At 33.5% G+C, this 11975-nt stretch overlaps 1 protein-coding gene across 1 annotated transcript; it reads left to right on the forward strand.

Moving 5' to 3' along the window:
• The first annotated feature begins 1147 nt into the window (after window positions 1-1147).
• LOC137407967 (carbohydrate sulfotransferase 15-like) lies at window positions 1148-9499 on the forward strand. The gene is made up of 5 exons (XM_068094355.1): window positions 1148-1173; window positions 3118-3306; window positions 3532-3745; window positions 7053-7289; window positions 9242-9499. The coding sequence occupies exons 1-5, from the start codon at window positions 1148-1150 to the stop codon at window positions 9497-9499; spliced, it is 924 nt and encodes a 307-aa protein (XP_067950456.1).
• The last annotated feature ends 2476 nt before the right edge of the window (window positions 9500-11975 follow it).

Consider the following 11975-nt stretch of genomic DNA (forward strand, 5'->3'; position numbering starts at 1 on the left):
GTGACAATAGGACTAACCCAGAGTGTGGGACCATCTACCCTCTCAATGATATAAGAAGCCAAAAGCTCATCTATTTTAACTCGCGCTAAATCTGTATGTCCAAATGGCAAGCGCCTCACAGGTTGTGCAACAGGTTTCACCGTTTTGTCTATGTGCAATGAAACCTTGTATTCCTTTAGACGACTAACACCCCCAAAACATTGAGGATACTTGTTAATTCTTGGCTCCACACCCAGGCCAGTAGAGCCACCTGAACTACAACTGTTCACCCCACCAGCCAAAGGACCGACTCTCAACAAGCCCAAACATTCAGCTGAGCATTGGTTTATCAGTGTGGCAGCATTACCAATGAAAATGTGAAATACAGCAGTAGTAAAATTGCCATTAGCAGAAACAAAAACATCAATGTAAGCCTGACCTAGTAAATCAAGATATTTGGAACTACTACCATAAGCGTACAGTTTCTTGTTTGTCTAAACTATCTTAGTATTTACTGACTTTGGTGTGCATTTGCCCTTCAGGTTACAAGAAGCACCTGAGTCTACAACTGCTTGCACAGTAACATCATTTAACATGACTGAAACCTTACCGGACGAAAAAGAACTGAGTGAAAATGTCTCACCAGTTGTGTTGATATTGGTGTCAGTAACAGCAAAAAGAGTCTCTGTATAATAATTGTCTCCTCGTTGTGTAGACGATTCCTCAGAAATGCTATTTACATGCTTTTTCTTCTTTTGCTCACAAAAATTTAGAGCCGGCGTAATGTCCTTTCTTTTTGCATGCCATTGCAAACTCGGCCTCTCGCTGGCCAGTCTATTGATGATGCCAGGTGCTTTAGAGAGCTTTGTCTGTAGAAAATTTTGTTACCATCACTACTAACCGAACCAGAAAAATTGTTGTCCAGATTGAACACGCTTTTTATGTTTATTACCAGATTTGCTGAATTTCATATTCACAGTATTGTTACCATTACTACTAGAAACCACACTATTTCCTTGAGCCTGAATTTCATCTGCCTGTTTAACTACCGACTCTTCCATGCTTGCTAAAGCTAATACAGTGTTCAAGTCTAGTGTTGAACCTCTCTTCTACAACTTTTTCCAAAATGCTAGCAAAGGGCATTTTTCAATTACCTTGTTCCTAATCAATGTGTCTCTTTCTCGAAACTCACAGGTAATAGCTAATTGTGTCAGCCTAGTGACATATGAGGCAACAGTTTCACCGAAATTAAATCCAGCACGTTTAAATACAGACCATTCATATGGTATGTTTGTCTTCGGTGTGAAATATAGGTCAAGTTCTGCCATAGGCTTCAGTAGACACAAAAAAATGGCTTAAAGGTACTGTCAGAAGCAAAACCCATTACAAAGTTCCTTTAATCCTCGTCGCTAAATTGTTATATGTTGAGCATTTGAAACACTGGTTTAATTTAAACTCAAAAATTGTGACTCGCTTTATTGGCAGCTGAAGCTCAACTGATGATATGGACATTATGCAATATAAAAAATATACAATTGTCTTGCACTCAAACAAGTGCACTCACTTAGCTGCACATAAAGCAGGTACACATAAAACAAGCACACATAACCAAATGCACATCGTAGCAGGTGCACATCATTACAGGCTTTCATGAATCAGACACACCAATTTTGGCACGATGGTTAAAATGTCAACCAAAAAACAGTTTTAAAAAAAATTAAAAAAATTGTGAAAGTTAAGGAGGATTAAATAAGACAGCAAATGAAGAATGAATAAGACAGCGAATGAAAAGTAAACAAGGCAAAAAATTAGGAGTGAGTAAGACAGCAAATTAGGAATGAACAAAGCAGCAAATGAAAAGTGAATAAGACAGCAAATGAAAAGTAAAAAGGCAGTTAATGGGGAGTGAATAAGACAGCAAATGAGGAGCGAGTGAGACAGCAAATGAGGAATGAACAAGGCAGCAAATGAAGTGTTAATAAGCCAGCAAAAAAAGAGTGAATAAGACAGCAAATGAGGAGTGAAAAAGACAGCAAATAAAGAGTGAAGAAAACAGCAAATAAAGATTGAAGAAGGCAGTAAATGAAGAGTAAATAAGACAGCAAATGAGGAGTAAATAAGGCAGCAAATGAAGAGTGAATAAGACAGCAACTGAGGAGTGAATAAGACAGCAAATGAAGAGTGAATAAGACAGCAAATAAAGAGTGAAGAAGCAGCAAATGAGGAGTGAATAAGGCAGCAAATGAGGAGTGAATAAGACAGCAAATGAGGAGTAAATAAGGCAGCAAATGAGGAGTGAATAAGACAACAAATGAAGAGTGAATAAGACAGCAAATGAAGAGTGAATAAGGCAGCAAATGATGAGTGAATAAGACAGCAAATGATGAGTGAATAAGACAACAAATGAGGAGTGAATAAGGCAGCAAATGAGGAGTGAATAAGGCAGCAAATGAGGAGTAAATAAGGCAGCAAATGAGGAGTGAATAAGACAGCAAATGAAGAGTGAATAAGACAGCAAATGAGGAGTAAATAAGGCAGCAAATGAGGAGTGAATAAGACAACAAATGAAAAGTGAATAAGACAGCAAATGAGGAGTGAATAAGGCAGCAAATGAAGAGTGAATAAGGCAGCAAATGAGGAGTGAATAAGACAACAAATGAAGAGTGAATAAGACAAAAAATGAAGAGTGAATAAGGCTACAAATGAGGAGTGAATAAGGCAGCAAATGAGGAGTGAATAAGGCAGCAAATGAGGAGTAAATAAGGCAGCAAATGAGGAGTGAATAAGACAGCAAAGGAAGAGTGAATAAAGCAGCAAATGAAGAGTAAATAAGACAGCATTTAAAGAGTGAGATGGTAGCAAATAGGCAGTAAATAAGTCATTGATTAGGTAAGTGAATGAGTCAGCCAGTAGGTGGGTGAGCGAATTGCTAAACAAAAAAAATAGTTGAACAAATATGTAGCTAGATTCACGACCTCATCATCCCATAGGCAAGTATATAGGCAAAAGTAATCCTTCTTATGTAAAGGAGTGAAAAAATGATCATAGGTAAGATAAATGAATTCCCAAAGTAATTTAATGAAAATGAAATATTTACAAGTTAAAACTAATACAAGAGTATGTTTAATTTTGCTGCAGGAGAACTACCTGCGCAGCAAGAGTTATGCTTCTTGGCTTTCATAAATCAGGCACAACAGATATGACAGAGCAGTTTATACATCACCCTGATATCACTGGTGAAACGAGAAACTATTTCACAAATAACAGTTCGCCTTTGACAGAGGATTGCCCCTTGAAGTGGATGGAAACACATCTCCATTATCCACTGTATGTATAAAGCCTATTATAATTTGGTTTAAGAAGCCAAACACTGCATCCTTTCTTTGCAAAAGATTTTATACAGTTTTTATAAACTAGATATCATATACTATACAAAAATTATATTAAAGAAAACTTGTTTCCCAATTTATATTTTAGTTCAAATACATAGCAAAATACCTTAATGTTAAGATGTACAACCTGGCATTGTTGCCTAATTTTGATTTGTTACAGATATCTTGTAAAAAAGAAAGATATATTTTGTGACTGTTCAGGATGTGCCTTGATCCATAAACACCAAAAACAAACTGACACCTACCTGATACGACAGAGTGCTGCACAGTACTTGACTTACTCTATGCTTGACTCCTCTCGTTATATTATAACCATGCGAGAGCCTGCAGATCGGATGATTTCTCATTTCTTCTTTGAGCACAAGCAGAAAAGGGTATGTGCTTTTATTGTGGAATTATTAGTCATTTTACTATGTTTCAAAAAGCTGTATGTTTGATTTACTGTAAGATCAATGATAATGCAACATTTACAAGACTATATAAATCGGTATGACCAACCTCTAAAGCAGCAACTATAACTAGTAAAGAAAAGAACAGTACTCTAACGAGACAATACATGCTCTTATTCAGCAAACATTGGTGACTGAAGCACATGTCAGATTTTGTCTAGTTTATTGGTAGGTAAGATCAATAATGGTAATCAATAACAGTAAGTAGAATCTATAAAACAGCAACTAGATGGTAAATTGAAAAAAACGTGTGTTAATCAGAACTTACACGTCGAGATTTTGAGAGTCAATTGTACTCGTACTATCCCAGCAATGTAGTGCGTAGTGAAACACCATCATAGGAAGTAATATAGTTAAAGACCAAAAAATAAGTTTATACACCATTATTCCGCACATCTGAATAGTGGTTGTTTAGTTCAGGTGTTAAAGTGCCCCACTGCTGAGATGGGTACCATGCATTCAAATCTCGTATGAGACAATCATTCATCTCAACCTCTAACAAACACTTTTAATGGCTGGGCACAACTCTTATTCTGATAAAGGTTGCTTCGAGCTTCTTCTATTTTTGTATAAGAAATAATAATTCAGTATATTAATTATAGGAAATCAGCCAAGACATTGTTAGAAAGGCAATTCAACCACAATCAGTTATGGTTTAGGGGTATGAGTGCTTACTTAGGATTAGTAGGCTGGTGGCTCGTGTCAAACAAAAACTTTTGGCAGTGTTCGATAAGGAATCCATCCACGGTTGCTTTTCACTATATATAATCAAAGGTCTGTATACCCTTGGCCATCAATGTATACCATTTAAAAAGATGGCTTAATCACATCATAAATATTTAAATTTATTAGACACACATAATATAAACAACTGGGAGCACTGTTTTGGAACTACTGATAGAAGCTGAAAGCTTATTATATGCAAAGTTTAAAATTCTCTCAAAAACTATTTATTTGCTGTACTTGTTAGCTCTTCTTATTCACTAATTGCTAGGCCTTTATCAGGAATTCTTGTTTAATATTTATCAGCTTTATTTCACTGTTCAACCCTAACAACCAGCAATTGAATAAATACAATAAATATTGTATTTTAATACACGTATGTAAAATATTTATAAGCCAAACAATAAAATTAAGTACAGACCAGAAAAGTAGGTAATATAATGTCAGAGTGGTCAAATGGTCACTTGTTTGATCAGTAAGTTGTGAGTCAGGTGTAGACAACTGCAAACTAAACATACTGCATGACTTTTAGTGTTATTAATACTAAAGCAAAAACATTATTAATAATTACTGTTTCTAAGTGTAACCAGCCTTGATGGTGTAAACTTCTTTCTTTTCAAGTTTGCGACTTTAAAGTTAAAAAATTTTAGCAAAAAGGATGCAACTCCAAATTTTACACCTTGCAAACAAAAAATGTTGTGTAACATACTACAGTAATTGTTGATTAGTACCAAAAGTTCTTTTTAGGGCAAATTATCTATTTTATTATTACTATTATTTTTTCATACATTGCTAAATTCAATATGATTTTTATTATTTTGGTTTCTGGCTTCTCTACACAAACATGCCGAACTTTCCCAAAAATAAATTTAAAAGTGGAACAATAATCCTATGACCAAACACAAGTGAAGTGAGTGTTTGGCAGCTTTATGATAAATGCATATGCGCACACAACTCCCAAAAATTATTCATCAACGCCCTAGCTACCCAAACCCTTGTACTGAAATCTCATTAAAAAATTTAACCATTTTTGTATGGGGTCGTTTAAGTATAATAACAATAGAAAACACATATAAACCGGTTTAAATATGTTACCAAGTCTTTTAAAAGTGTAGAAAATATCCTAAAACTTACCAATCTGATTGGATAATGCATAACTAAACAGATTAATTTGGCTTGAAATCGCCATTAGAACCTGACAATCAATTTTTAATCAAAATTAAGACCGGCCAACGAAACGCCCACAAAGCTGTGCGACAGATAGTAGAACCATAAGGCTGTGCACATTTCATGAGAAAAACGAGCACATTTCACCAGTCTATGGAATTGTCCAATTGACGAAGGTTTCTGTGATTAACGTAGAAGTGCTGAAAAGTAATCGTTTCGTTGTTGCTGATTTTAAAGTTAGCTCTGACATTTTTGACACTTACAATGAGTACTTTGGTATTCCAACTGATGTTCAAAGCAGTGAAAGTAAAGGAAATGGGGATGATATTATTCTAATGATTCTTATAAGATTATTACAATATTTAATTATAAGAATAATTTTTCGATTTTATAAGATTATTATAAGATTTAATTATAAAAATAATCATTCGAATTTACAAGATCGAAGTATATAGTTACCGATGGTGTGCAATATGTTGCTGTCATTATCATTCCAAAGATTTTGTTGTCCCAAAATAAAAAAACACCTCTTTTCGCTGATCAGACTTTTAACTTGAGTTCAGAAGACAAAAGATGAAAAGCAAAACATTTTGTCAAGCTCACTGAGTGTATGAAAGATTTCGTTTTTTAACTGCATATTACAAAGACATCATGTGTCAATGATATCAATGTGACTCAGCCCAGGAAAGATAGAAAAATATATGTGACATTAGCATCACTTCACTCATTAAAAGATTATGTTTATTTTCTTCTGATCAGCTAATCAGAATATAAAGCAGAACTCTTGTTTTTAATGTCACTTCTAATAGACAACCACTTCTAATAGACAACCACTATGGTGGGAGTATTAAAAAATGCTGTCATTGCGCTCAAATAAAGGTTTTACAGAAATTGTAACTGCATCAAAAGCAAGTTGTGAAGGTTTTTGCTAAATACATGTAACACAATCACACCTTAAAGTATTGCCTCATAAGAAACTGTTGTTTACTCCTATTGGGCCATGTTTTGAGTGAATATTATATGGTTTTTCAAGGTTATCGTTATATATTTGCTTCAAGTCCTCAACTCAAGTTTTAAGCTTAAATTTCTATGCCATTTTCTATTTTCAGCTCTATGCCAGACCTTTGATGCAATTCTTCAAGTTTCCCACCCAAGTCAGCTCTTCTATTCAACCTTCCAACTTGGTTCTGCACCTCAGCTCTTTCACTTAACTTTTCAACTCAACTCTTCGACTCTGCTTTTCAATTCCATTTTAACTCAGCTTTTTAGCTCAACTTTTTGACTTACTCTTTAAGTCAGTTTTTTAACTCAGTTCTCAAGCTTAGCTTCAATGTTTTCATAGACTAATAGTCCTTACAAAGACTACTCATTGGCGGAACTGGGTAACTCCTTCTTCCATCAATTAATCTCAGAGTCAGTGGAATCCCTTACAAAGTGTCTACCAAAGTATGGGACCACAGTTTGCATACTTAACAAGGAGCGAGCATCAATCTATCACCCACATCCATACACTGTTACAATAATGAGCGACAGCTGTTATTCTACCCTTCTCAAGGAGCTCTTAAAGTTTATCCCCAAGGTAACTATGTTTAATAGTATGAGTCAGGATTGCTAGCTGAGACTAAAAATTATGATACTAGCAGAGCTAAAAAACAGCCTCAAAGAAGTTGCATTGAATAAACGCTTACAACCATGAATTATATTCTTTAAAACAAATAAAAAAAATAAAGCTCAAATGCAAAATCGTTGTGGAGTGTGCTATCAAAAGGTTTTTGTGTAATATTGCCACACAAATTGCAAATTGTTTGCATTGTTTCAATTGATATATATAAATCTGATTGTTTGTTTGTTGGTCTGTCATCCTAATGTCTAGTAATAGAGATTAAGTCTAAGAATGAAAAAACTGCTTTACACTGGCAGTTAAGGATAATATGGGGAGCAGACTGGTGTGCTATCCACTACATCACACATCCTTCTGGTGATATAATTAGTACACTTGAACTTTTTAGCACACTTTAGGACAATAACTGCATGAGGGATGGTGAGTGCTGAAGAGATCATGAATGTGTGAGAGATCAATTGCTGTGTGAGAGACCATGACTGCTGAAGAAATCAATGGCTCTGTGAAAGATAATGACTGTGTGAGAGATCATGACTGCTGAAGAGATCAATGGCTGGGTGAGAGATCATGACTGTGTGAGAGATCAATAACTGTGTAAGAAATCAGTCCTGCTTTAGATATTATGACAGAAAAGGATTTTTGCTCAAGAAGTAGAAAATGTTTTAGAAATCTATTTTAGCTATGTCTCAAATGTTCAAATGGTTAAATCAGGCATTGGCAAGACACACACAGAATAAATAAACACCTCGATTTAAAAGTCAAGAATAGTAAATGTTTTTATTACTCATGCAATGTTTGGCATTCAGCTAGCTTAATAAAAAGTTCAACTGTCAGTGATAAATTTTGCTGGTTATCTAAAATATTGTTTCTCAAAATATATATAATCACATAAAACAGCATGGAATTAAGGTTTAGATAGAAAATGTTTACAAAACTTTGTTTTTTTTCAAATTCATTGGAGTTTGAAAAGATATGCTAATACATATTCTTTAAAACAAAAGTTTATCGCTTCAGGATATTGATTAAAATACCTCATTTATATTAGAAAGTTACTTGAAATGCATTCAGCAATGAGTAGCTTACAATTTTGTATAGTTGTAGAGGACTGGCTAAAGAAATTTGACTCGTGCAAGTGATTGTAGGTGATAGTAAGTGATTATATGCTACAGTAGGTGATTGTGGATAATTGTAGTCAGTTTTTGATAATTTCAAGCAACTTTACGTGTTTTAAATAGTTGCCGATAATTGTAGGTAATCATAGGTAGTTGTAGATGGTTTGAGGTGGCTATTGATGATTTTAGGTAGGTGTAAATAAGTGTAAGTGATTGCAACTGATTGTAGGTAATTACAGGTAGTTTTATAAGATTATAAAAGATTGCTGATGACTATAGGTAATTTTTGGTGTTTCTAGGTTATTGTAAGTGATTTTAAGTTATTTTAGGGCATTCTAACCTAAAGGTGATTTTAACCTAAAGGTGATTGCAGGTGTTTATAGTTTTATTCTTTGTAATTGAAAGTGGTTGTAAGCAACTTTAGAAAAATATTGATGATTGTAGTTAATTTTAGGTAATTGAAAGGGTTTGTACATTATCATAGGTGATTATAGATGATCGTAGGTGATTATTGATTATTGTAAATAATTATAGTTGATCGTTGGTTATTGTAGGTGATCATAGGTGAATATAAGTGAGGGTAGATGTCTGAGTCATTATTTTTATCAAAGCAAACACAGATCTTTGTATTTTTTGTATTGCATTCAAGGAGACAGTGTCTAGTTGTTATATCAATACTAGGCTTGTTTCAAGTTTCTCTTTGTTACTGGACTAAAAGTTTTTAATGTAAATATGTTAAAAATTCTAAATTTAAAAACTTAAAAAATTATACCTTTGTGGAAATAATATTTATTGTAGGAAAAGATCTACTTTTCAAAAATGGAAGATTATGCAAAAGACAGAGAGGAATGCATGAAGAGAATATTTAGGTTTGTCGGAGTCCCTGTCATCGAAATGAAAAAGGGGAACAGCAATGATCTTTCGAAGGTTGCAAATGCTGGCTACAAGGTCAAACCTGTGCTGCCAGAGACAAAGGAACTTCTCAAAATGTTTTATGAACCATTTAATGTAGAACTAGCTAAGATGCTGGGAGATGACAAATGGTTGTGGAAATAGAGTCAAGATGAAAAGAGTTATAAACTTGCTAAATAACTTCAGTGTGTTTAAAACCGTTAAGCTGATGAGGATCAACTAATCAGTTTGTTTTTAAATAGAAAGTTTTTCATTGAAAGATTGTAGAAGTCTTCAAATATTTTATTCAAAGTTACATGCTGTCAAAATTCATGTTAGTAAAGTAAAACTTGATTAAAATGAATTGCATAAAATAAATTATGTAATTGTGACCTGTGAAAGAAAAAATATTAGGTAATATATATAATTTGCACAAACATGATTCTACCGTAATTTAAAGCGATGTCTGCGTACTTTTTACTTGTCGAGAACTATCTTGCAAGTTATAAATGGTTTGTTGATGTGAAACTATATTCAATTTTAATTATTTCAAATTAAATGTTTAATATATAAATCTATGTACAACATACAAATAATGTATACTTTATATATATGCGTATATATCCTTATAAATTTTAATATTTTTGTTTAATACAAAGCAATGTTTCACAAATATAAATTTTAAGTTATATACATTATTCAGTTTTTGGCGCTAGCAAAGATAAACATGGGAGCTTACATACAGTAGGATGCAAAATTATAGCAACTGCTTGTTCCTCGTTGACTGAAAGATCTTTTCATTGCAGCTTAGTTCCAAGTGTATAAATTTATGCATCATTTTAAAACTTAATTTGTACTATTGTCATCTTATCAAATAAAAATATATTTTCTTCAACTATAAAGAGTTACAAGTTAGACTGATCTCTAATTCCAAACCCCACAGTAAACTTGTTAATTACTGCATATCTTAACAAGTGGTGACGCGCTACAAAGAATGTCGGAAATATCTGATGAATTTACCAATATTTCTGAAATAGCTCAAAGCAAAGAGCTGGCTATAATTTTAGGCTATAAACATGTGTCAGGTTTTTCTTAAATTAAAACAATTGAGTTGAAATATATAAAGTTCTGGTTGATTGTTTGAACTGCTCATATATTCTAGACAAATATGTTATATGGAATTGCTTGCTTCTGGTGATTTTCAGCGCAGCAACCTTAAATGAAACATAACATACATCGTATTGATTAGGGGGTTACCATAATTGTGTGACTATTGCATGTTATGTATTCCCTTTCTGCTATTGTCATAGTTTGTTTCTAGCTCAATTGTTATCAATCAAGTCTCTTTTAAAGTGTATCATGTTGTGTTCCTAGCATACACGATGTTTCCATGATGAGGTTATTTCACAAGTTTGAGTCACCCACAAGTCAACCACAAATTAGCAATGGCAAATATTTGTGAGTGAAGTCAGTTTTGTTAAACGAATATTTTTATTTGAAGTTTCATGCAATTAATGGAAACAGCACTTGCTAATGATGCGCATAAAAATGCAATGCAACATATTCCATTTTAAACATTTTCAATAATTTGGAAATTTCTATTTTAATTTGAGTAATGCAGCCGCGCATCGTCAACACCTCTGGCATAGAATTTTTTTGTCATTTCAACAAGCCGTCAGCATTAATCTACAACATGCAAATGTCCATTAAAATATTTATTGCGTGGTAACTGCTGCAGCTATTCCAATTACGCATCATCCACATAATAATCCACATCCACATGCATGATGTTAAATGCACATTATCCACATAATAAACACTCAGTAAATAGCTATCTGTCAGCTTATTTTAGTGTCTGATATAGATAATTTGTCATCGTTCACTTATTTGCTACTATCAATCAAATGAATGTAAAACAGATGCCACCATTTATCATTTCGCTGATAATTTTTGTCAGATGAGTCACTTGTGATATTCCTGTGTTTATGAGTTATGTGCTCTCATTGAAGTGTAACCTCCTCATCAGTGTGCTTCTTTATAAGAATGCCTTTATGAAATATAGCTGAGTAGGTTTCAGGTTCTTAGGACTTAAATAACTCTGTATACTCTAGCCCACAATCATAGAGGTATATATACCCTAGCAAATAATCATAAGGTTATGTTTCCCCTTGCCAATAATAATAGACCTGTATGTACTTTAGCTAATAATCATAGAGCGATATGTGCCCTCATCAATAATCATAGAGCTACGTGTACCCTGACCAATTATTATCATAGAACTATATGTACTCTACCAAATAATCATAGGGCAATGCAAACTCTAGCCAATATCCATATAGCTATGTTTACCTTAGCCCATGATCTGAGAACACAAATCGGCTAATTTAGTTTCAAGGAATGGTCAAAATAAACAAACTACACAAACAAAATAGAACAAAAAGTACAAAAAGTAGAACAAAATACCTTTTATTGAGTATCAGACTCAAATGAAACTTATTTAGGGTTTTTTCATGTTCGCTAAGCTTATGGGTGTGTGGTAACTGTGTGACATTTCAACAATCATGTTCTTGCACAATTGCGAAAAAGTAGAGCAGTTTTTAAGAATATTTCTGTTCAAATATGTTTGAAAAGTATTGAATCT

The sequence above is a fragment of the Watersipora subatra genome, chromosome 11 (assembly GCF_963576615.1).
Source record: "Watersipora subatra chromosome 11, tzWatSuba1.1, whole genome shotgun sequence".
Taxonomy (NCBI): Eukaryota; Metazoa; Bryozoa; class Gymnolaemata; order Cheilostomatida; family Watersiporidae; genus Watersipora; species Watersipora subatra.